Below are 26,972 nucleotides of genomic sequence, written 5' to 3'. Positions count from 1 at the left end.
CTCAAATGTTAGCTGTATTTCTGGCTTTGCGTTAGGATATCTGTGGCTTTGGATCAGCATCCACTTTCTCATTTGAAATGATGTAAGTAAAGTAAGTAAAATCACATAAAGAAAAGCTTAAGAGGAGCTAATAAAATTATTAGATTAATAAAATGTGTAAACCTGAGAGGAAATGTGTTATTCAAAGTCAACTGATTGTGCATAAGAAGAACTGCCAGCTTTAAGAAGGGAGGTAATGGATTATATGAGAGGAAACTTCTTGATGAGATGAGTGAAAACTGCTTTGGTAGATTAAGCTCCATCAATAAAAATGTTCCAAGAAGGGATAAGACTGTGATAATCTGTAATAGGGTTGGAATACTACTCTTGCTCACGTACGATTCAGCCTTAATTCTAATGATTGTCTGGTATGTCCCACAATCTTGCAATTAATCCGTCATTGTCACAAGTATCAGGAATATAATTTACTCCTAACATAAGCAAATTAAACTTCTAAGAAAAACTAATCTTCTTACAGCAGGTAATTTCAGGAAGATAATTCATGCACACAGCATATTTTATTACTGGTGATCAGTATTACTACTACACATCATCTAAACATAGTAACAAATACAGTAAAATAAAATAGCTTTTTCTGATCTCTATGTTTGTGGTCCACCTCTGGATTTCCATCCATTTCAGCATTAGTATGGAAGGATACACATAAGCTTAGCCAAGTTTTCACGTTCCTGCTTCACAATAGAGAAAACTATTCAATTATTGTGTTTCACATTTTGAAAACTCCATCAGTCTTGCCAAAAGAAGTGGAAATGGAAATAGCCATTTTTTGTGCATGGTATTTAAGAGAGTTGTACATTGGTGCCCTCTACACACACTCTAAAGAACTGCATCACTTTGGTTTGTCTGGTTTAAAATAAACTTGAAAATGGTATTGTGATAGATTTAAATAATTAAAGCGTATTTCAGGAGCTTAATGAAATGAATGCACCATTGCAATGAAAAGGAGTTATAGTTTATTAGATTTTAAAATAGCAGAAAATGCTATTTTCCCTGAGTAGAACTGTCATTGATTCAGCATTATCACCAACAATTTATGACTTTTTCTAGATAATGCCCTGTTTTCCCTAAAAAGAAGTGTCCTCCATTCTAATAGTATCTTATTCCTGTTAATCAAAGTTATTTTATTTAGAAATTGACAAATGCAGGAAACTACTTTTTTTGAAAAAAATAGGTAAACCATATTTTTTAAGCCTTGGGCCTGCACAGGGAGCAAGAGCACAATGCAGGGGTCCTGCCTTGGCTAGCAAACCCTTCAGAGGAGAAACTGCCATTTACTGTCTGGCTGTAGGATACCAGTGAAGTAAAGAGGATGAGAGAGAACCAGGGTGAGACTGTAACTGTTTGGGAGGGCAGAAGATTAGAAAGTAGAAATAAAAAGTGACTTACAGTTGAACCAACGTGCACAGACTTGACTTTAAACCGCCTTGCAGTCAGTAGTGGCTGTGACTTACTGGTGAGAACCCAGGTGATAAGGACCTAGCAATAACAAACACCATGTGTCAGATATTAAAGCAAAAAAAAAAGGCATGTTTTTAACAAGACCCAATAGCTGATGGGAGATGTATCAAATGATCAGCCAAGCCATGTTACAAAAAGAACTCCAACGACCCATTTTACCAGAAAGTCCCCTCTATACTCAATATGCTTCATGCTATAGAACAGACCCAAATACATTGGGTAGCCTTCCCATCATCTTGTATGACAGTAGGATTACACTACACATAATGGTAAGGTGCACTCACTACTGTATTCTGACACATTTTAAAGTGATGTTTATTGTTGGAAAACTGCGCAGAGGCATAAGTGTTATATGAGGAGCCTAAATGGAGCCCCACTGTTTCTTTGTGTGCTCTCCCAGCTAACTGCACTGCTGATAGACAGCACTATTAAGCAGTCATTAGCACCATGTCTGAAAGCTTGGCTTCTGCTGATAATAACAGGCTATTCAATATTTTGAGCTTTTGTAAGAAAGAGGGCACCTAAATGAGAATAATGAGGTCATTCTATGACATGCCTGAGGATATGAAACCATGGGTAACTTTTCAGCCTGTTTGATATGTGAACACATTACATTCGACTGTGACAGGTTATTTCTAGCCTTCAAAATAAAAAGCTTCTTCCATTAAATCACACCATACAACATCAGCACCAAGTGGTAATCAAAACACTAGTGTCAATGTAAAGCACATCCTTCAAAATAATTCTGTGTAACCCAATCAAAAAGAAAACATATATATGGACAGATACATGAAGATAGTGTTAGAAAACCAGCAAATTCTAACAGTGAGCAAAGTTTAAAGAGATTTTATGATAAAAAGATTGCTTCCAATTCTGCATAATGTTTTCTTTCACCAAATGAGATGCATGGACTATTTTGGCTTTGAAAAGATGAGGAAACTGAAATTTTAATTTTAGACCTGCTTCTTGCTTACAGCAATTGCTGTTTGTCTTAAAACTGGTTTGCTTTCCTTTGCAAATGAGGCCAACATTTTACAGAAGGTTTTGTACCATGGGGCTATTTCAAGATTCTTCATGCAGTCAAGCAGCCTGGGTTTTGACTGGGGCTATGCTGTGTATCCACTTTACATCCCAGTCTCTTAGGTAGCACATTGTTCCACTTCCTAGCTGTATTAGCCCACGAGTGAACGCTACAACCTACATGCATCTATGGATTAACATGGTTTAGTTTGTTGATCATCAGCTTAGCACTTTAACACTCTCAAAGTTTACCATAGCAGTAGGAAAAGTCACCTTTTTTTCTGGTTGTTCTCCAAGGTTGCTTCCCCTCTTTCTGCCTACAGAAGTAGTGCTCAGGGAATTTTCCTGGGCATGCAAGAGAGTCACACAACTTTCAGGGTATGCTACTGAACAAGGGAAGTGTGCTGGCCCTTGGCTCTTCCTCTTCTTTTGGGAAAGCTCAGTGACCTTTGCTAGATGAGATGTACATGTGTGTGTCTAGTTTAACTTCATTTTTATTGTATTTTCATTTTGTATTGTTTTTAGTGGTGTCATATGTGTGTAGATAAGGGATATCTGCATAAATACAACTTACTTCTTTGTAACTAGCTTCAGCTTCTGTATATTTGTTTAATGTTGGAGCCTAAATGCACAAGCACAGCTGCTAAGAACTCAGTGCTGAGCTTTGTGAGCTCCCTCCTGCCCTGGGCACCCACAGCAGGTGCAGCCAGTTGAATATCAGGGAGGGTGAGACACGCTCAGGATGTTGCCTGTGCTGGGGAGGACCTTTCCCTTAACTGGCTCCTGCAGCATCACCTTCACACACCTTGAGCCTGGGAAGAGGGGAAGAAGGCCACAGTGTCCTTTCCTTGGGAACTGCTGAAAACTTATCATTCATAAAGGCTGAAAGGAAAGAAGAGTGGTTGTGGGAGCAAGGGCAGGTAAAAGCACCTTGCTCTCAGAAAGCTCCGCTTACTGGCAGGCAGTTTCTCTTTGTACCTGTACATCAGTTACCCTAGAGGGAAACAGGCTGGCAAGTTTGCTTCAGTTCCAGTTTCTCTCCTTTTAATTTCCATTTTCTTGGTTTTTATTGTTTTTTACAAGGGATTAACTCAGCGGTTCCATTTAGACTAGAAGGAAAGTTTTAATTCAAATTATTCAGGGACTTCACAGGCTGAGTGTGTTAAACTTTTTTATTTCATCTAGCCCTCAAGCTTATTAAAGTTTTTTTTAATTAAGTAAGATTAATGAGTGATTGCCCTTTTTTACTGGATACTTTTAAGATTAAGCCTCTGCAATATTATAATTGGAGTAATATGCATATGCCCTACCTGAAAGGCAATTACAAATACAGAGAATGGCACATAGTGTTTGTTTTATAATCTTAATGTTTCATTCAATGTTTGCTGGTTATGAATTATCTATCACCTCAAACATAACAGTTAATGCCGATTACCACTATTCTTGAGTCACTAACAATCCACCCTCTGAATTTGAACAAAACACTATCCTGGAAGAATGAGAAGGTAGGAAAAGGGACTGCTTTGTGCTATCTTTTTGGTACTTAAAATAAAGCACCAATTTAAAATACAGCATAGATTTTAATACAGTAGTTTTTCATTATCAGAAAGGCTAGAAAAATGGTTTCTTGATGTTCTTTCAAAAAAGGAGTATACACGATGGCTGGGAGGGCATAACCCTTCGCATCAGCCTAGCTCAGCCTCTCTTGGCTTCCAAGGTGGGCAGAAACAGTCTCCGAGAACTGTACCTGGAGTATTTTAATGCATCTTTATCATAGTCATAATTTATACCTTGGGCAGTCTTATTTTCAAAGCTGGAAAAGTGGTTCTGCTGTTCATTAAATTAATTGCATAAGCCACGATATTTAAATATAACATGTATTCATTAAAGACTAAAATCTGTGAAGTTCTATTAAAAGCTAACAGATAATACAGACAGCATAATTGCAGGAGGCAAGTCTGGCTTTCCACCATCAAGAGGTGGCTTAAGCTTTGCTTGTATTTTTGACATATTTCTTCATTATGCGCTGGATTAATCTGCTAGTGTATTTGGAGTAGAAGGAGTAAAAGACAACTCACTGGGAGAGATTGCCTGCTACTTTAACTCTGTGCCTTTACATACTGAACCTTTGAATTTCTACAACACATCCTGTTATATTTGTTTTGTGGTTTCAGAGCCCAAGCTGTCAATACTAGGTACTATGGGAACTTCAGGTCTTACTAATTTAGGTCTCAACCTTAGGTTGAAAATTTTTCTAATCCTTAAGTTTACAGGGAGAATTAAAAAAAATATTCTCAAAGACTCCAATGCTAAAAGCTAAATAAAAAGAAGACAGATTGTGTTGGATTTCATCTCATAATCTTTGGGTCAAATGAAGGATTTTTTTAAAAAATTTGGGTTTGTAATAATGAGAATAATGAGAAAGTGCTTACATTATCAGAACCTAATCAGCAGAATCTAAAAAACTACCTTTGCACTCTTTCATTGAAAGTTTTTATTTGGCAGAACACAGTAATTTTTTGTCTCAAGTACAAAAATGCTATTGAGAAGAAAATCAAGTTGGTTTGGAATCTGCAAACTTAGGAATTCTTCTCCTCTGGATTCCATTGTGTCTGAATCATCTTACTTTTTAAATGGCTACATAATTTGGATTACAACGTTTCTGAAGTGACATAATGGGCAAGAGCTCTCATGAAAAAAATCCCAATACCAACTTGCTACCATGTTATGACACTGCTGTCCATAAGAGGTAATTATGAAAAGGAAGATAATCTGTCAATCATAAGTTTTAAGCTATGACTTTTTCCATTGCTTTCTAAAAGGAATTTTTTTCAAAGGAATTAAGTGTTCAATAATAATTGTTGTGTTTCTTTTTCTCCTCTCTAGTGTTCATAATGGCTTCTGGGCTTTTGGTTTATCCTTTTGGTTTCAACTCTGCTACTGTGAAGAGATTCTGTGAGAATTCAGACATCTACTATGCAGGAGACTGCCAGATTGGATGGGGGTATATGCTGGCAATTGTTGGGGTCATGTTGTCTGTCTTTTTACCATTCTTTGCAAAATATGCACCAAAAGAGCACATATCTCCAACTCCAATACCTACTATTTTATAGTATTTTATTACTGTTTCAGAACAGAACATTCCTGTCTACAGGCAATGGGCAGAAATTATTATAGCACTTCCATTTAGCTGTATTGCTAAAGAGAAAAAAGGAGATGGGGAAGAGAAGGTCAGATTCACAAAGACCGAAAGTGCATTGATAGTCTTCCGTAAGTATGAGCAGCAAACACTCTGGAATTGAAATAAGATCAATCAGCAGCCTTTATACTGCTCTAAACATGTAGTGGCATAATGCCTTAGACAAAAAAAAAAAAAATCTGTTTATCCTCAAAACATCTGTCTACCTCCCAGTTTCTTTTGTGTCTCAAAATCGTAAGTCTTCTAAAAGCTTCAATTCACTTTTTATATATTATTAGATGTCAAAACTTTTATGAACCCAATAATTTTAAAATCAATAATGATATTTTGTTACAATTATTTTGATTAGTCAAAAAAGCACCTACTAGTAGCCACGGCCTAAAGTTAAGCTTCATATCTAAAAAGAATTGTATACAAGAAAAAAGTTTCTTTTTAATCTATATGTATTAGTAGTACCTGCACATTGTAAGTTGTCGGCACACTTTTTAATACTGATCTAATCTTCAAGATTTAGAGTCATCTTCAGGAAGACTTGCATAAAACTTAGATTACTTTTTTTCAGAGAGAGATCAATCTAACTTCCAAAGGCTTCATGATCATTTAATAGTCTAACAACAGGAAAAAAAATGCTAAGAATTTGTTTTTGGTTTTTCTTAAATTATAATTTTTGGTGGACTTTTGCAAAATTATTTGAACTATTACAACTGTAGATTTTGGGTTTTGTTGTTTGTTTTTTAAGGCCAAAAAGAAAAATCTCTGTTTACAAAAATGTATGTGCCCGATGACCCTTGTATGTAGTGATAATACAAGCCAGAACGAACTAGATTCTAATATTTCCATTACTATTAAGAGCCCATTATTGTGTTAAAAAAAAAAAAAGTGAAATGCTACTGAACACAAATAAAAAGAATCTGATGCTGTGTCAGAACTAGCAAATGGCCATATTTCATGGGTTTGTATGTGAAATTTGTGAAGTCTGATTTCCACAATGAATTCATTACTATCAAACATTGAAGTAAGTGCACTTGATTGCCTTAAAGCAAAAGAAACATTGGGTTTGAATCTCACCCCACTATTGTTTTTCTTTTAAAATAAAAATTGAATTCTATTATCATCTTTTATTTTCTATTATTTATTTAAAAAAGAAATAATCACGTAGATTATATTTAATTCAGAGCTGTACTTCTTAGTTTTGTATTCTGGCACAAACCAAGTGATCAAATTTATTATTCTTCACTTAGCTGAGTCCCACTGATTCCTGAATTTATTTTTTTTTTAATGGAAAGTGTACATGAAGGGACAGACAGAGACATGTTGAGGATGTATAAGAAAATGCAAACAGATAGAACAATCACTGTGTTATTTTAATAAATGTCAAAGACTTCTGCAGTCTTGTTTACATTCCTCACCCTTCTAAACTTCAATGGAACATTGCATTGTTTTCCAAAATAATTGTCTGTTGTTACATTTTCATGCACTCAAAACCAAATTCTGCACATAAACTTAGCAAGTTCCATTACTAATCTTTGAAAATACAGATTTCAATGTAGAATTAAGTACACTGAGAAAAAGAGAGAGAGCGCGTGCTCACAGTGTCTAAGGAATTAAATCTTGCAAATATTTAACAAAATAGGTTGAAGGAATGCCTCTAAAGTAAAATTTCAGTCACTTCTGTACAGTAATGTACTTTTCAGTAATGTCTTACACTTCTGTTAATGAATGGCTGAAATTGATAATTTTCATATAAGAGTCAGAAAAGTGAGGAATAACAAACAACATGTAAAAAGAAAATCATCACCGCAAAGTAGAAAGACAGAGATGCAGGCTTTTCTTTCCTAACCAACCTGTGCCTTTACACTATAACCATTATACAAGACAGGATCAATATGGTTTAAAAAAAATAAATAAATAAGCAACAACTGAAAAATGTTGAGTAATGTGTATAAACTGTATTATGTAGGGTTTTTTCTGTTTTGTGTAATGTTTACGACTGTTCACTTAATGTTTCACTAGAAAAAGTGATTTGTTAGTGTAAAGTAGAAAACTTTTTTTTGCAAAGATCTAAACACTTACTGGAAGTAAAATTATTTTAGTTTTTTATTAACAGCCATAACATACCTAGTAGATGCAAATGAGCTATTCCTGTCATTACTTATTAACGTAACTTTCACATGTGCAGAACTGGAATCATCGATCATTCAACTGAAATTAGTAGGACTACAACATTTGTGTGATGTCGATTACACACACAGATGCTTGCAGGTCTGGTCCCATAGTTCAAGCTTCCTTTGTAGTTTTAATTTGCTGTTACAATGGAGTCTTACAATTTACAACACTGCTGTACCAAATCCTTTACTTCTTAAAACTCAACTTCTGTTGTGAGCATCATCAAGCTCTACATCCTGTAATATTCTGCACCTTTTATGAGTTAAGCTAATGCTTCCATTTGGAACTTTCTTTAATATTTTAAAATATATAAAGGAAATCAAATATATGTATATGACCTCTACACAACTGGATAGATGGAACTCTCCTTGAAACATCCAAGCTCAGAACCAGCTTAGCACAGAAGGCAGAGATGATAATACAAGTGATTCTTACAACAGTTAGTAAAGCATATACTTTAGATCCTCAACTGGAACATTAAGGGGGGTGTTGCTAAAAATACATGTGCTAACACTGACAGATCACTTTTTTAAATAAAGACTGTCTGCGCGTTAAACTGTGTAAAAGCGTTTTCCTGTTACAAGTCAAACGATTTACTGGACCAGGTTCAAGTTTTATTCTAAATATATAATTTTTTAAGTGTAACTAAAAGCTGTATTTTCCATTAATGTGTTTCTGCGTTGACTAGCTGGCTCCTTTTTAGAATATTAACTGTTTTCTGTATTTGACTTGTTGGATACAATATTTCAATTATTTTAAATGTGAAATTTCCAATTGCCAACACTGTATAATAAAATTAAAAAAAAAAAAAAAATCACACTGTTCACTATTTTCTTGAGAACTCTTGTTTTATAATTCCCAACAGATCTGGTACAAAGCTTTTGAAGAAGGGGAACTAGCTAAGGGGAAAAGGAAATAGAAACAGCAGGAATAATCTATGAAAGTTAATGTTTGAAGGCAAAGACACAAACATATACATGGTCCATCCCTCATGAAAGATGTTTCTGTGGCAAAGGCAAGGAAGTTCTGTGTTCAAATAATTATTTCTTTCCAACTTCCTCTGTGTCCTTGAGCAATCTTCCTACAGCTTCAGGGTCTGTTGCTATTTTATACAGGTGTTATACTGATTATTTATTTTTTTAAAAAACATGAATCAGGTAACATATCAACAGGAACCATACGAATACCTAATATATACAGCTGCATCCTGTGAAATCTTTCTCTAGTATCTATTATGTTCATTTCTAAAAAAGCTTTTACATGTGTTCTTGTAATCCAGCAAAGGAAAGGGAACTTGTTAGTTGGAACTGAAGTGGAATAAAGAGTACCTTCTTACTTTCTACCAAAGAGCAGTTTTAATGCAATGTGCAGAGCCAAAGAGAATTTTGTTGATGCTTGTTCACTATTAAACTTTGACAAACTACTCCTCAAAAGAAGTATATAGCCAACATTTTGAAACAGGTATTGAAGGAATTTCTAAAAATTGAAGATAATGAAAAGCAATGGCAATCTGAATTAGTACTGATGATCTTTTTCAAAGACACTTGCACTACTGCAAATCTTCAACCTTTTAATTCAGAATTTCTCCAGTAAAATCTAATCTACTATGTAACAAAGCCCTGTTATTGCATATATAACTAGGAAAGCTAGGCTATGAAAAGTAATAATAGAAACAAAACATTGTTACTAACATTTGCTGGATAACACAGCATAGTGATATTTTCAATTATTTAATCAGATTTGCAGTATTAGTTTTGGTAAATACTTTAGGATGTCCAGCCTTTATGGGTAATGATGAGTGAAAACCAGTTTCGGACAACATTTCAAACATTTTAAATTTCATTGATCGTTTTTACATATGCTGTCATCTCAACATCTGAAATTTTAACAAATTCTTGGAAAGTGTTTTGTTCTTGAATAGTTGCTGGTCTTACAGAGACGCACTTGAAAATGTTCCTTTTTGCGTCATAATTTCCCATGCACCTGTGCACTCGACCTCTAATTAGTCTTGGAAGCTCCCGGTCCTTCATCAAAAGCACAATAAACAAATAAAAAAATTATATCACCTAACATAAAAGCTTTCAAAATGTCTGGTTTCTGAAGACTACATCAAACGCAGAAGGAACTTACATCAGCTTTTTTGCTGTTATCAACTACGTACAAGCTGAACTGAAAGACCCACCTTTTTTTCTGAAACGGAAGTCTAAGGATGCCTACATAGTGCCTGGGTTATTGCTCTAGTCCAGTTTGGGAACAATATGGTGTAAGCATCCAGCTTTCCTTTTACACAGTAATTTTCTGTTTTATCAGAACAACATATTATTAGCTTCATAAAAGGGATTATAGCTAGTGGTGTCTGTGTTATGTACGGACACAGAATACTTACAATTTCATAAAATACACAAGGCAGACTCTCCTTTCCATCTCTCAAAAGAAAATTCTTTGCCCCATATGCTCCAGGTGTGACTGCAGAATCAAGTGTGCCTATACCATTTAGCAAAAATAAATCATGATGTCAACATCAGAGCAGTACTAAGTATGATACACAAAGGTACCATGACAACATTTACTACATGAAAGCACTAAGATATATGAAGTCAGTATCAGCTTTCTGTGAGAACTTGTGCTGACAGCACTCGAAGTTCCAATACAAATTATGGGCTCTACACAGTCTTTGAATTGTACAATTGTATATGATGTCTCTCTCAACTGAGTGACCACATGTGGTTTTCATAACTGTCACTGTAAACAAGTTATTCCCTTATTAAGCAGAGCACAAGTTTCATTGATCTTCATATGCAAATCAACTTTAAATACTTGCAGCCTTGTCAAAATAATAGTTTTCTGAGATGCCATTACACTGTATGTTCTTATTCACCTTGATTTAAAGTTTAGTCATTTCGGTCTTTCGTAATGTTCATTTCTCAGATAATGTCAATTAAAATGCAAAGTGAAACACACTAAAAGTCACCTATGTTTAGAAGTGCTCCAGACTTGAATTTATTCCTAGATTAATTGTATTAAAAATTACTGTAAAACTGTACCTCTCCACAGAAGGTTCCTATTAAATAGGAAAATTTATTGTAACACATTCTAAAAACAAGGAAAAAAAAAGAAACAGAATAGAAAGAGCTTAAATGTTGGAGGATGACTGTATTATTAATTTTGTAGCTATTTTAGTCCCCTTTGATAGCTGAATGGATCTCCCAGCAGGAAAATTAGATGGTGCTCACACCAGTTATTTTGTGGGTTTAAGTATTTCAGCTATTGTTCCTACAGTTAATAACATTTTCTCTTGGCTGTTGTCCTAACATTATTATCACTTATAGTACAATCTACCATGCTTACCTAAAACTTCAAATAATAGTGCAGTTTTATAAGCGTATTGACTCCAGTGCCTCATACTTTCAATGACTGCAGATATGATTCGCAAAGAATTCTTTTTTTCTTTACTTTTTAATTGAGATGATGAAACTTCCTTTCAGAGTAAGATGAAAAGTCAAGTCAGAGATACACACACAATTTTAAAAGGCACATAGACATTTATATATTATGTGAAATATCCAATATTTACATTAAAATTAGAGTATTTGTTCAGACTATACAAACAACTCCCTACCAATTTATATGATCATGCTGAGGATTGTAGGTTATTATAGTATGAAAATCTCAATTCTAAATTTTCAGAAACATAAGGGTTTATTAAGGCAGCTAGGACTGATGAAAGCCTCATCTTTCCTCAATTGTCTTATTCTTTACTGTTTTTTTCATTGTATCTTCCTATTAACTCTCTCCATTAAGTTTACCTGACTTTTGCCTTCTGGAATACAACCATATTGTTTTTCATTCATTTTATCTTGCTGAATATTGTGGTTAAACTTATATGCCAGACTATGATCCTGCAGACTTCTTGAAGCAGTGTTAGGTTTCACTGGCCATTGTCCTTTAGATGTATATGTTTGGCTGGTTTCTGTTATTTTGATATGCTGAGATGAATTACGGTTATCAGGGTTTTTTTGCTGCTGAACAGTTTTCAAACTATTTGAAAAGCTCTCAAACTTTCGAATAATTCCACTATCAGATCTTGAATCTGTTGTGTTACTTAAAGGAGTATACTCATTTCTGTTCCAAACTTTAGTACTGGGAGCCTTCTCTTCTGCCCTGCAGTACAATGTTAGACATAGTTCAGTATCACAATATCCATTCTGAATACTCAGGTATGTAATTAAAGTATATAAAAGCAATCTATGTATTGGGTTTTTTAGCTTTAAAAAACATCTGTTAAATATTCAGACTCAAAGCACTTGAGTATACACTTAAATTTATCCATATACAGGGCAGTGATCACACCTCTGCTTAAATCCAGCTGAATTCAATAGGCCTTAAAAGCTTGCTTAATTATTGTTCTGCCCTGTATAAGGGATCCTTCCTGACCTAGGATTCACATCTTTTCCACAACTCTAAAATAAAATAAGAAAAGTTTCTTCTGACAGTGATATTTCTGAATTCTTCTACCACCTTCACTGAAGAAGTAATTTTACAACAAACTCTAGTGCTGACCTTATTATTTCTAACACCCTTTATTTTATAAAGGCATCTCATAAATTCCTTCCACCTCCATTCCATTTTGCCATTGAAGGCACTTGTTTGAAACATTCACTCTCTTCTTGCCATTGGAAAGGAACAGGAGGAAGGGAAGACAGAAAAAGGACAATTATAACATTGCTGGGAGTTTTCCTGCCAGCTCTAGGCGTCTGATTCTGTAAGCTTTTCCTTGGTTTATAAAAGCACAGAGTTCACAATTATATTCAGTTCTGATATACAATTGACCTAGTGTACACTTAGTGAAGTTTGTTTGAGTCTATTGATAAATTTGGTTTGGAAGTGGGCAAAACTTCAAGTAAAGGGGAGTCTTAAAAAGATTACATCTAAGACCAGCAAAATTCAATCAAGTTTTATGGTGAGACTGAATTTTAGGCCTGATATAAGGCTAGATACTAGGTCTAATTAATAGGCTTCATTAGGTACACTGGAAAGATACTTCATTTCAGCGGGTTTTGGCTCATAAGTACAATGTAATTAATTAGGACTACAGTGATCTGAGAATTAAAAGGATCTCTCTGAATGCTACAAGAATATGGAAAAATGTAAGATATATTTTCACATGAGAATAATTTTGGTTAAGGAAGGATAAAAATTAAAGACTCCACCAACTGGCAGGCATACAAGTTTTTTCCAGCATTTGCTAAATTAGACTTTGATGCATTTAGCGGTTTCATAAGGGAAAGAGCCATCTGATGTTCTGTTCGGCTTTCAAAGACAAGTTTAAAGTATCAGTGACATAGTAGCAGCTTTATTGTAAGACAGACACATGGATCATAGTTTGTGAAACAATTAGTACCTAAATAAAAATCAATAAGCAACAAATAATCTGCTTTTACGTACCCATTGTTGGCTGCTTTCTGTAGTTCAGTCACTTCTGGGTTTGCAGTTCCCCAGCCTAATTCTCAAAAGACAAAGGATTGAATATGGATACAAACTGAAAAGCTTGGAAGGTAATAGGTCTACTTAGGGCTTCTACTCTTTATCTACTTAATGTTCCACAAACAGTCTCACACAAGAAGGAGAAGGAAAAAAAAAAGGGAATGTGATCCTTTAATATCTGTAATTATAAAGCAACTTCTAACAAGTATGTTGCTTCTCTAGACAATGGTTAAGTAACAGACATTAGACTTATTAGTACAGTGACTTTTCTCTAGACAATGGTTAAGTAACAGACATTAGACTTATTAGTACAGTGACTTTTACTTTACTGTAAGTAAACTTTTAAACTTTATTATAAGTAAAACATAAAGAAAGTACTAAAGGCAGAATTCTGCATCATTCTTTCCAGGCAGAATTTGAAGAACAGAAGTTCTCTTCTGAATTACAAGAAAGACATCTTATAAATGTTTCTTCTTGTAACACAGGACTTGAATGTTGATTGAAATCAACTGAAAACAAAAGGTCAGAGTTTCAGAAGACTCTATTTAAATGCTGGTGCTACTTCATTCTCTAACAAACAAAGAGTCAAACTCCCTCTAGGCACAAAGTATAAAAACTCAATTGTATAGAGGAGAAAGAAATTTCCTGAAGGACATTTTTTACATAATGAACTTTTCAGAAATAAACATAAAGGATGCACATAGTTCTTGATAAAGACAATGTCTAATTTAATAAAATACAACCATAAAGTTACGGTTTATTTGGATTTAGAGCCATTAAAAAAATAAATCTTATTTACCTAATGATGTGGGAGAAAAGTCGTAAGTACGAGTCCCAGAACTGGTACCTGGCTCATTTTTAAGTGGATTTGAAGTGATGGGTTGTCTATTTCTTTTCTTCTGATTGAACAGAGGTACAGGCAGACAACCTAAAATTAAAATTCAAATAATACTACTATACCAATAGCAAAAGGATACACAATCTACACTTAAAGTATGTAAATGAAATTACTTAACAATTATTTTACATCACCCATAGGAATTACATTTCATAAACACATAACAGACCAGCCATTGCCTCACAGAATTTATATTCCCAGCCCTCTGTCCTGCACATAATCTCGTGAATGAAACATTTCCCTTAGTGACCTGTCCCCTGACTCCATTCAAAATCTTGCCCTGTGCTGCAATAAAACAAAAAAACCATACAAGTCCACTCAGGAAATGGGGGTCTGGGACTGAATACTGTATATCCTGTATGAATGCTGCGTGTGTGTGTGTGTATATATGTATATAAGCATAATGATGTATGAAGGGTAAAGCACAAAAGAATGGATGGTACCTGCTGTGCTGCGAGTTGAAGTGTCAGCTAGACTCCTTTTCATTTCTTTGCTCTATCTTAATAGACAACAATGTATGGATTGCTCCAAATTTGCTGTATGGAAGTTAGATAAGCAGAGAAAGTAAACTCATTCATGTTGTAAACACATCCAAATTTTATGTGGGTTTATGGCAGTTTCTCTTAACTCTCTGCATACTCTGTGACATGTGTCACTTCAGACACAAGCCTAAAATGTGTGAGCAGTTTTACTGAATTTATAAGATCCATGGGTACACAAGTAACATGCAATTGCTCTTTGCAGATTAAGGGCCCAAATTACTACATTTTTAAAGTAAAAATTGTATTCTCTACTCTTTTTAAAAGTGCTGTAAAAATACTGAATTAACTTCTGAATTTAAAAGTACATATACATTCAAATACAAGGAATATTTTTTAATTCCTGAAAATAGAATACTAATAGAAAATGCATACTTATGCATTACTGCAAAGTGTGATGGCAAGGTACATGGCTTTGAATAAAAAACTGATTTAACTATTCTATGAAAAATAGCATCATGCTTCAAAAAATAAACTTCTGTACTTTATGGTACAGACTTAAAACCTTTAGCCAATTTCCTCATACATAAAATACTTCACAAGTAAAACAAAAATTATTATCAGCAAAGTATTATAAACAGAAAAAGTATATATTAGCATATTAGGTACAGGTAGTTTGCCATATTTGTTTTCTGATTAATCTACTTCTAGAGTAAATGTCTATGTATTACTGTATACATTGAGGATCCTGCACAGACTGTTCTGTACCATTAGTTGCTGTCTGTCAACGTTACTTACTGGTGCATATAGCCTTTAGTGGCATATCAATATACCACATACTTATGTGTATAAATAATATCAGACATTACATTTAGTTAACCATATGCAGCTGTTAAAGCTGTTGGTAAGAACAAAGCGCAAGTATCTACCACAGCTTGACTAATAGATCAATTCACTTTTTGTCACATACATCAATTACACGTGTGACATTAGAGCAGCTTCTAGTTCATTGCTGTTACACAATTTAAACTGTATTGCTAGCACTACGAAGCCTAATGGCCACCACTAAGTGACATACTTGTAAAATAAAGCCCCATAAACTCAACATTTAAGTTTATGAAGCCAGTTTTGGTGTTGCATAGGATTTGAGATTGTTTTGCCTTCTGTCCTCTCTTGAAGATAAGCAACCAATACCCAGAGCTAAAGCTGTAGAAAAAAAGTAAGCTAAGAATGGAGAACAGGAGATACCAGGGTAAGCCTCTGCAGTACTTCACACTGTAGCAGTACCAGTCACAGGCTAAAGGAGTCTGAAGTCCTTGCTAGAGCCTGAAGGACAGGGCTGAGGTGAAGCCCGCCAAAAATAACGGACCAAACGGTCACGCTCTCGCGCCTGAGCGAGCGAGAAAAGGGCGGGAAGGGGCTGAGCGCGCTCCCCTAGCAAAGGCGGCAGCGGAGCGCCCGCCGCTGCTGGCACAGGCGCCCTTGGCCGCGGGAGGCCGTCGGTGAGGGGGCGGCCGTCGGTGAGGGGGCGGCCCCGGCCCCGGCGTGGTTGGAAACTGCCGGTCCCAGGTTGGGGAGAGGGCGGCGAGGAGGAACGGTGAAATCGGTCCTCTGAAGGATTTAATTAATTATCTCTGTACCCGTGGAACGAGCCCACGTGGTGGCATGTTCAGCACTTTTGAGAACCCGGGGCAGGAGCGGAATACCCACAAATGTGTGAACACAAACATGGATATAAATAAAAGTATATGCATTCTTCACGCTGTTTTTCTCTTCAGCTGCTATTCTGGGTTTTACGCGTGGCTGTTTTCAACCATGTAACTTCTGACTGGTTCCTGTGTAAAATCTTAGCGCTCTGCAGGACTGGAGCCTGTCCTGTTTTTGTAATCCTTCAGCCTTGGAAGGCTTTGGCGAGCCACGTTACACTTCTTAACTATGCCTTTGCGGCTTTGATAGCTAGACTTGATTTCATTTACATTTTATTACTGCATATGTTTTTCAGCTCATAGCACACATTCTAAGCCTTCAGAGGCACTGCAAGATACTTGCATGTAGTACATAAAACCAATCTGAAGTCTTAATAAAGTAAATATGATCCTACATAATTTCTGCAAGTGTAAGTATTGGCAAAGCACAGGAATAAGGGATTGTTCCTAGTCTTTAATCCAGAAAGGTGAAAACTTCTCAAGTGTCTGCATTTATGCCACAAATTCGTGGGTGCTTGTAATGTCCTGGGAGACCAGGAGTTAAAAGCTGTTTGGAAGTTAACTTGCTCTAAGGGTATAAAAGAAGCCTCCGTGGCTTTAGTTCCTAAACTCATGTTTGGAAATGCACTGTATCTCTCCTAAGAAAGCTCTTCTTAGGAGACAAACTTCTTGCATGTTAAATGAGGTAAGTGCACAAACGATCTCTGTATTTCATTCAGCATTTTGCAAGGAATTACAACCATTACAGTACCACCAGCAATAAAAGATAAAACTATATGTATTGGCACTGCATGCTTGCATTTTGCCGTTTACTCTTCAAACTGCTGCAGTGTTTAAATTCAGCAAACCAAGATTCAGAGTGCAAGTCATTTTTTCAGGCAGCGTGTAAATAGCTGTTTTGGCACTACCGCTAAACAGACTGGGGTCAAAGGACAGTACAGACTGTCCAGTGCTGTAAAATACAACTTTACTGCTTTGTTTAATAAATTACTTACTATGATTAAATATCTGACAGCTTCTAAGTACAGCAGTAATACAGTTGAATGTTTAAGTAAACAGTCTCTCTGTATTAACTCGCTATAAGGCTCAGTAAATCTGTATGCATAAGCTGAAACATAGAAAGCAACTTTTGTAGGAGATATATTCCTGGCAGAACTTGTCTAGGTAAGTCCTATGTTTAGCTTTCTTTTTGTAGACCTACAGTCTATCAGCCTGGGTTATAAAGCCTCTCCCAGGCACTGGCCAAATACTCTGTCACTAGATTATAATCTTAATAAAAAAAGAATTGTTCAATAAACATTCTTTATTCCCTTGCAATGTAACATTTTTTATATCGTGTGTCAGATACTAATTGCAAATACTTCTGTCATTTACAGCAGTAAAATTTATTTTCCATTATTAAGACCTTTTATTCTAAATGTTTTGATCCTCATGATGGAAGTTATGGCTGCTCTTTTGCTTAAGTTTCAGAAGCCTATCTGAATGTCTTTAGAGATGAAAGAAGTCAAGTTGTTGTCTCAGGTTTTTTTGGGGGGAAAACACAACTATTGTCCCATGGTGGTCTATCTGTTTCCTTTTTAATAAGAGATTGCAGAAGTTAGAAGGGTCATCACTGGCAAAGTTGTTTCAATTGTGTTATAGGTCTGTGTTAGCAAACCCCAAGATAGAACTAGAGCCAGGAATGCTACGTCAGTCAGTCATGGATAAACTGCACTTTAATTTCAGCTAGCGTTCCTTCTAATCACTGTTCTTCAGCTATTATAAAACAAAAAAGGTCATACAAGCAACAACATGCTTTGAGGAACTCGGGTGTTCTTGTTTTTTAAGATGAAAATAACTGAAGTTTCAGCATTATGTGTTGACACAGAGCCAAGATATGATTCATATTTTACTGTTTTTGCTCACTTTAAGTCATTCTGCCCTTGTATACTGTAATGTTTATGTAACGTAAAACATACATGAGTATACTTGTTACACCTAGTTTGCAATGCAAAACTGTTAGAAATATTTAAGTGCATTTCCACGTAAACGAAGTTTACATTTTAAAAGTCTTTTCGTACTATCGTTAGTACAAGATTTACCTATATATCATATATTAATAGAGATTGCCTGGGGAAGTTAACTTTTGAACTGTGTAACAGTACCATTGACAGACTTGGAGGTATTACTAAATATGGTAAATGAAGGGGAGGGCTCCTTGAGAGGGAGGAGTGTCAGGTTAGCAACTCCCTGCCTTGCAACGGGAGTCAAAAACTGTTAGACAAATGTTAATTCACTTTCAGTCACATCTGACCTGAACAGGCTTAAAGAATTTCCTATTAAAAATAATACTTTTTTTTTTTTTTGAGACAAAAGTTTTACGTCTTCATTATTTTCTGTTTTGCTTTCAGCAATTCTTAGAGCTGCTGAAAAGCATGACTTCCTCTTCTGTTGTTGATAAACCTCCAGTAAGACGGGTTGCTATCTTCGGGGGAACTCATGGCAATGAGTTATCAGGGGTGTTTTTGGTCAAGCACTGGCAAGAGAACGGAGCTGAGATTCAAAGAACAGGAGTGGAAGTGAAACCATTTCTTACCAACCCAAGAGCTGTGAAGAAGTGCACTAGATACATTGACTGTGATCTGAACCGTGTTTTTGACCCTGATAATCTTGGGTAAGAATAGTTGTACTTTCTGTTGTTTTACTTTTCTGTTTTTTAAAATTGTAAGGAGCTTCCTTTCCAGATTAAAATGTTAACACAAGTTCTACTACTATTTTAACTGTGCAGTCACATAACTGAAATTACTGACCTTTAACCCAAAAGGAACAAATTGCATGAGTGTGAACAGATTCATTTTAAAAGTATTGCTAGTAGAATGAGTCTCAAACCAACACATAATCTTAAAACATAGCATTTCGAATTAGTATTAGATCAGCTATACTTATGTAAACTTAAGTATTGCTGTTCTGAGTTTCAAAGTCATTATTTCACACGTCTTCTTGTGCAATTCAGCTTTGGAGTTTTTCTAAATACAATTATAATTGCAGGAAGATGGCAGATAAAAGCAATTTAAAGGTAGACATCTGAGTATCTGAAAGAATGGCATACAAATCAGGGAAGTGTATTTAATTTCAGTTATATACAGTAAAAGATGAAAACTTGAAATTAGCAAAGTTAAAAATATAGCAAAATGATAGGCAAAAAGTCTTAATAACTCATTATTTTAGAAGAAATACAATCTGTAGTTACTGTGAAATAGTAACTGATTTTACATTTTTAGTGGAATTTTATATTTCTCTGCTTTTGAGACATCTATTCCAGACATGTACTTTGCTGTATAAACATTCTTGTACTTGGTATAGTTGCATGCTAAACAGGTAATTATGTTTCAGAAAGGTCTTAATGGTAAAGGTGAATATCACTGAAAGAAGTATGTATCCTGTATTTTGTAAGCATGATTGTTCTTACCCTGCACATCCTTTCATCTTAGGATTTTGTTGTTTATTATATATAAGATAAATAGACTTTTTAACACGTAAGCATTGAGGCCATTCTTTTAATTGTTTACTTAGGACAAATGTATGAAAAAAAGTGGTTTTCTTTGTTTTCAGCTGCTTTGAATATGGAACACTTGAAAAAAATAGCAGATTAAGACACCTGCAGGTTGTCTTCATTTTTTAACTAATATTCCTCAATAAATCCTATTAAGTTCCCCAGTCCTATTACAACACTAGTGACTGTTTAGAATACCTTCAGCTGATCCCTTTAAGTGTAGGCCCTTCAAGATTACAAATGATTTCACAAAATAAGAAAAAGGAGAGCGAAATCCCCATACTACTGGAAGTAATGGTGGAAGTCCCATTCACTTTGATAAGAAATATTAATTTAACAGTCTTATGTGAAGAAACCTTGAATTTCAAAAACAGAACTAAAGAATACAAAGATAGATTATGTGATATACAGAATCATAAAAATAGAAAAAGGAGCTTGAGGGGCTTACGTAAAAATTCTAATCCACCTCACGTCCTACCAGTAGATCAATTGCATGTAGACATTCCTAATTTATTATGTCTTGCCATTTCTAATACTCCATCAGTGGTGATCCCCTAATTTTCCTCAGCAACCTCTTTTGATGCTTAAATATACATGCAGTTAGTAAAGTGTTTTGTTAGTATTTAAGAAAACTTTCTTTGGGCAAATTAATACCAGTATTTCTTACAAAACTAAAATATTACAAAGCTTGAGCTCTATTGAGAAAGAAAACTGAATTTAGTGCAAAAGATACTAGGTGTGTCTATATCGTACTTGGGTAGTATCCCAAGCCTGTCATCAAAACCAGATTTGCTGTCTATGCCGAACAAGTCTGAACCTACAGCAGCTTTGTACCCTGTTAAAATACGCAAGACAGATGTCTTTGTGTCATACATCAGTTTCCTATAGAGCCCTTATATAGACAGGAAGCAGATTTCAGACATTTCCTTAGGCTAAGACCATTTTTTTAAGGTGTAGTACAGACATAGTCACCTGAGATTACAAGTATTAAAACTTTGGAGGAATAGATTTGAGGTAGCAAAATCTTCTATGAGCTTTGAGAGTCAGGAGGGCTCAAAACAATAGGCTGTAAAAGTCTGATCAGAATATGAGAAGACAAGAAGTAAAGCAAGTTACAAAAGACCTTGTGAGTGATGTCCAAGGTAAAAGGGCATGGATCGATATCCGAATACCATCTTCAGTAGGAGGTGGATCCAGTCTTGGAAGTGGTTTAAGTTGTTGATAAATTTTGAGTTAGTTTTCTGCATAGGGTGAAATTTTGGGATGCAAAGAAATAAGAGAGAAGTAAATAGTCTCCAGTTAAAATCAGATTAAAAAATTCTTACTACCCTTCTGCACAAGATACATACTAGTAAGACTGGTTTAACAATCATACTTGCTTTTCTCAAGCACAAATTCATCAAGTTTTAACAGTCTGATAATTAAATAGGGGATTTCAACTCCAGTCAATTATGGAATTAAAGTAAAAAGAAAAGGGTATACATATTTTGTTGACTGTAAAGCCATGGAATGAGTTTACTAATTTCTTTGTACTGATATTAACAGCAGGACAGTGGTGGAAGATATTCCATATGAAGTGAGAAGGGCTCAGGAAATCAATCATATATTTGGTCCAAAAGGTAGTGATGATGCGTATGACCTTATTTTTGACCTTCACAACACCACTTCTAACATGGGTGGTACCCTTATTCTTGAAAACTCCAGGGATGACTTTACAATTCATATGTTTCATTATATCAAGGTAAAAGTAATTTAAATGAACTATTAAAATATTAGTTGTAATGTTGTATTACTATATATTATTTTGTAGTTTCTTTAAATACGCTATTTTTTATTCTGCAAAACTGTTTAAAATATTTAATCACTCATAGGATGGGGGTTTTTAATCAGAGATAATTAATAATTTGATTATAATATCAGGTAATTCAGATTTGAACTCATCATAATCTTCATGTATTAAAATGAGTGTTAGTAAGACTGATGGGCAAAGAGGAATGCTTAGAATAACTTCTACGAAAATGAATGCAATTTAATCTGCTTTCACACTGATCTGTCAGGAACTTGGATAAATTTCGGTCACACATGCTAAATAGTTAAACATTAATTTATGAAATAAAGACATGTAAAAAATAATGGAACTAGGTAATGACAAATGTTCCCTTCATCAGTATTTATAGGAATAGTGATATGTCTTTAGAAGCTGTTTGATTCTGCTGTTACTGAAGCCGATAAGTATTGGTAGAACGAGGTTTGCAAAAGTGCTGGCTTAAGCATAATCTGGTTGAAGTACTAGTGACCTAGACAATGACTGATGAAATTGAGGCTAGGCCAACAGTGGAATTTTAATTTTTTTTTTCCTTAGAAATAAGGTATATTTTAACTTTTTTTTTCTTATTACATGTATGCCATTTAAATGTTTATAAAATTTGAAGATATAGAAAGCTTATGACTAAAATTCTGTGAAGAGCAATGGTAGGCAGTCACCAGGAAAGAGGCCTGAAATTGGGTTTCTATGTCAAAAAAAGGTTAAAATAAGGCTTAATTCACAATCTATGTCCCCATAAGAGAATCTAAGTCTAACACAAAAACCACTTGAAATCTGCTTTACAGTATTTTGATTCTAAGTTTTGGAACACTGATGAGTAGATTTTTCTTCCTGTTAGCAATTTAAGACTAGAGCTGTGTTCAGTTATATTAGGAGACAGCAAAGTTCAGTGGAGCATGCCTGGCATGAGTTAATGGAAAGGAAACCAACAAATACAGCTTTGTATGTTTTCTAAAGATGTCCTACTTCTTTGAGGGCCGTGAAATAAAGGCAACATATTGAAGACATTGTGTAAATCAATTCTGCATCAGTAATCTTTTGTGGCACAACATTTTAAAATATTTGCATAACAAAGGAATTTTTAAACAATCTCCACAGAACGCTTTGGCTCCAGAACGCTGTCCTGTTTTGCTGATTGAACATCCTAGCTTGAAATATGCAACAACTCGATCTGTAGCAAAACATCCTGTTGGTAAATATGAAAAATAAAGACTATTTTAACCCACCATGAATTATTTTAAAATATGCCTGTTTCCAGATCTGTTAATTTCATTACGTTATACAGAGTGCTCTGATCACCAGTAGCTGTTTGACAATATATTTACCAAATCAAATGGATATGATTATCTCTTCTTCTGTAGAGTCCTGATTTATACTTGGCTTACAAAATACAGAAGCCAGATGGAAATTCTTAAACTCAGTTAACCCACTGTTTGCAGAAAATATTTATAATATATGAGGATAAGGAAGAAGTAACAGCTTCAGAAAAGAAATGTTTATGTCCGCTAAATAAGCCTTGGCTAAAACACTGGTTGTTAGCCAAGAAGAGGAAAAGAGAAGACATGATAAAGGAAGGGGGAAGTGATGTTCTGCATGGAAGTGGTTAAGTTTTTCATTTATGGAATCAAAACGATAACTATAGAAAAAATCATTAGTTTGCTTTTCATATTAAACAAATAAAATACAGCATGGAAATATAGGATGAGGAAAAGAATAAGAGAAATGAATATATGTAGTGGCCCTTTCTCTTACCCTAGTAGCACACTCAAAAATGTACATACAGTTCTTTAAACTGATCCTGACCTGTGAGCTAAGTTTTCTGCTTGCCTTAAAAAAAAAAAAAAAAAAAAAAATCACATAACTTGGTACTTTACAATTCCTCTTAAACATAAACCACAGACCCAATCAGACATCTATTTTTGCTTTGTAATCTAAGCATGTGATATATTATGGCTATATTAATAATCTCCTTCATCTGCAAACAGGTGTGGAGGTGGGTCCCCAGCCACAAGGTGTTGTTAGAGCTGATATTTTGGACAAAATGAGGAAGATTGTCAAACATGGCCTTGATTTTGTGCAACTTTTTAATGAAGGTAGAGTAAGTAATGAGAGAATATAGCCTCCTGCGTCATACCAGTGGACTATTTCAGGAGAATATTTTGTAAAAAAATACATTGGGCTACAACATTTTACAGTTAAACAGGTAAAAGGCAGGGGGTGGGGGTCGGGATGGGGCAGGGGAGAGATGAGGATTGTTCTCTAGACCACCTAAGTGTAGCGTAAGAAAGTCAGAATTCCTGTATAGCTCCTTTGGGTAGCTTTAAGGGTATTTCCTCTTTCTGAAGATCCAGTAAGTATTCTTGACCTTAATCTTACAATTGCTTTGAGAATCTGAAATACATGATATTTGTATAGTAGTATGTACATGGGGAACATACGTAAATTAATGCTAAGAAAGAAGTGTTTAATTTACACGCCTTCTGTGCATTATTATCTAAAATTAAAGTCAATAAATTTTGTAAGATTTTGTTATACCTCTGTACCATCTGAAATACATCCTGACAAAAATAGATGTTTAAAATTCTACAAGAGTACATTTTGTCAGTGGGCTTTTTGTGGTGGTAGAAGGAAAATAATATAATTGTGCATGTAAGAATCTCCATTATTGTGCTGGAATGGTAAAGATTAAATAGCACTGATACCATTCTGTGTTGTGCAGCACTCTCAAACACAGGCCTTTCATTGATTTCTTCATCTACAAAATACATCTTTTTAAGTACACAGTGAAAAGTCACATTTCAGCACCAAATTTAGATCTGGGCTTCATATGCTACAGTACCTGACTGGACCATCTTTCTGCAACTTGACTTTGAGAGGACAAAAAATCTGGAGCTAGACATTTTCATATGTGAGCTAATCACTAGTGTGTAAGCTTTGATGAGGTATGACCTAATGATTTAAGCCATTCTAAAAGAATAAATAATGCATTGTTCTTTTTAACAGGCAGTTGTTCATTTTGACGTTAAATTACATTTATTCTTTCTAGGAAAGGAATTTCCACCATGTGCAATTGAGGTTTTTAAAATAATGGAAAAAGTAGATTATCCCAGGAATAAGAATGATGAAGTTATTGCTATTATTCACCCTAAACTGCAGGTAAATTCTAAAATAGTTTCCATTTGTGACATTTTATAAGTGTTCCTGTGTTGTTTCTGCTACATCATAGTATATTTTAATAGTAATATTTAAAATTACAATATTGCCAATGGGTTTATTGAATACTTTAGACCTTCCCTGTAGTAAGTTCTGTCACTAAGGTCATACAGTATTTCAGTAACTGACTTGGGAATCACTGAATTTAACATCACTTTTGAACCTAAAAAGAAAAGAGAAAGGCAAAAAAAAAAGAAAAAGGCAATAGGATAGCTTATATTCTAAAATATAAATCTGATTTCGAATTATAAAACAAGGGTCTGGTTTTAATCAATTGTGAGCATATGCAGTTTCCTTTTAGCTCACCTTTACCATTGAATTCTATACAAGCCTGAAAATGAGGGCCAGAAACCTGAAATTACATACTGAAGATTAAAAGGAATTCTTTTAAAAGCTTTTGCCATAAACTGGAGAGAATATAGTTACTGAGCATAAACTCAAGAAGTCACATGAAATATACAAAAACTTGAAAGTAAATATGTTCTATTTATTTTCTTTCTCTAAGGATCAAGACTGGCAGCCACTGAACAATGGTGATCCTCTATTTTTGACTCTTGATGGAGAAGTAATTGCATATAAAGGGGACTGTACAGTCTATCCAACATTTATTAATGAAGCTGCATATTATGAAAAGAAACAAGCTTTTGTAAAAACAGTAAAAGTGAATCTTACTGCAAAACACATCAGATCCTCAGTCTTAGACCAGAACACTTCTTAAAAGCTTATTACAGATTTTCAGTAGAAAAACTGGATTTCTTCTCTGAAATCCAGTGTCATTCAGTAGTAATTCATGGAATAAATAAATGCAGAATCTAATTTTCAATTTTAATTTAATTAACATTGCTGAGCACTTTTAAGATGAAACATACTGCCATCATGCTTATTACGATTGTTTACTTGTTCTAATACATTACTATAGATGCAAAGAATAAATATTATTTTTTACGAAGTTTATTAGTTCACACTATATAAAAATGATTAAACAACGTACCACATATGAGTTAGTAGCTATAAAACTTATATCCAGCATCATATAGAAAGATGCTCATCCACAAAACTACATTGTATAAAAAAATTACAGTGTTTCTACTTTATAACCCCAAACCTACAATAACCAACACTTTTTTGAATAAGGTGATCCTTGAAACCAATTCTTCAGATAAACATACAAAATAAGAGACAAAGAAAAAGATAGGGAGAAACAGAGTGAGGGTATGTATATTAAAATTATTTTGTATTATCTGCATTCGCAACTAACACCCACTGCACTGAAGTGGAAGCCTTAGGATTTGTTCTGTTTTTATACTTATGAACATATAAAATAAGCTAAAAACATATGATTTCTGCGAAAAATATGCTAAAATGAAATGTAAAGCTTTTTAAATTTAAAGTATTACAAGACTAATTCAAGCTGTTTCTGATTTAACATTAATTTAAAGACAAAAAGGTTGAATTTAGAAAGTATCTAGTAGTTGGAAACGTACTGGAGCAATATTCAAATTCAAGAAAAAGATGTGCTTATCCTGTAGAAACTTTTGAAGAAAGTTTCTATTGCAACGGAGACAAGAGAAGTTTACAGCTTTATAACTCTCTAGGTGTATCCACCTTACAACATTTTCTGAATAAATTTTTAATCAACTGTTGTACCCCAAATGTTTTCAATGAAAGCAGCAAGATGAGGTAATTACTCAGGTTTTGATAAAGAACAATGCACAAACCGTACCTGAATATTTCAGAATAGCAATTAAGAAGAATTCCAGGAGACTTCTCAGAATTTTGAGACTGACTTGTTCTGTATTTGTAGAGATAAAGCCTGTCATAGTAGCTGAAAAAGAGAAGAAAGTGGGGATTTAATGAATTTAAAGTTAACATATTTGACAATAATTGGGGATAGAGCAAACATTAAGAACTTTGCATAAGGATACAATAATT

General features: G+C 34.6%; 3 protein-coding genes across 3 annotated transcripts in view; 2 read left to right on the top strand and 1 right to left on the bottom strand.

Annotated features, from left to right (window-relative positions):
* Nucleotides 1–8,788, top strand: part of LHFPL7 (LHFPL tetraspan subfamily member 7) — a 66,171-nt gene extending 57,383 nt beyond the window's left edge. Inside the window, exon 3 of the mRNA XM_075032858.1 lies at nucleotides 5,425–8,788. Within this exon, the coding sequence (XP_074888959.1) occupies nucleotides 5,425–5,651 (227 nt within the window). The 3' untranslated portion in view covers nucleotides 5,652–8,788. The remainder of the gene's footprint in view (nucleotides 1–5,424) is intronic.
* A 947-nt stretch (nucleotides 8,789–9,735) lies between these two features.
* SPATA22 (spermatogenesis associated 22) lies at nucleotides 9,736–14,771 on the bottom strand. Its single transcript, XM_075033366.1, has 8 exons — nucleotides 14,729–14,771; nucleotides 14,187–14,315; nucleotides 13,349–13,403; nucleotides 13,118–13,213; nucleotides 11,710–12,064; nucleotides 11,252–11,381; nucleotides 10,290–10,387; nucleotides 9,736–9,927 (listed from the first exon to the last, which is right to left on the bottom strand). Exons 1-8 carry the CDS (start codon nucleotides 14,769–14,771, stop codon nucleotides 9,736–9,738), a joined length of 1,098 nt encoding a protein of 365 aa, XP_074889467.1.
* Nucleotides 14,772–17,092: 2,321 nt separating this feature from the next.
* Nucleotides 17,093–26,856, top strand: ASPA (aspartoacylase). Its single transcript, XM_075032857.1, has 7 exons — nucleotides 17,093–17,155; nucleotides 18,861–19,123; nucleotides 21,548–21,743; nucleotides 22,926–23,019; nucleotides 23,813–23,920; nucleotides 24,874–24,983; nucleotides 25,546–26,856. The coding sequence occupies exons 1-7, from the start codon at nucleotides 17,093–17,095 to the stop codon at nucleotides 25,756–25,758; spliced, it is 1,047 nt and encodes a 348-aa protein (XP_074888958.1). The 3' UTR covers nucleotides 25,759–26,856.
* Nucleotides 26,857–26,972: the final 116 nt, after the last annotated feature.

The sequence above is a fragment of the Buteo buteo genome, chromosome 7, assembly GCF_964188355.1.
Source record: "Buteo buteo chromosome 7, bButBut1.hap1.1, whole genome shotgun sequence".
Lineage (NCBI taxonomy): Eukaryota > Metazoa > Chordata > Aves > Accipitriformes > Accipitridae > Buteo > Buteo buteo.
Note: the sequence above shows the minus strand (reverse complement) of the source record. Positions and strands in the feature narration are given on the sequence as shown.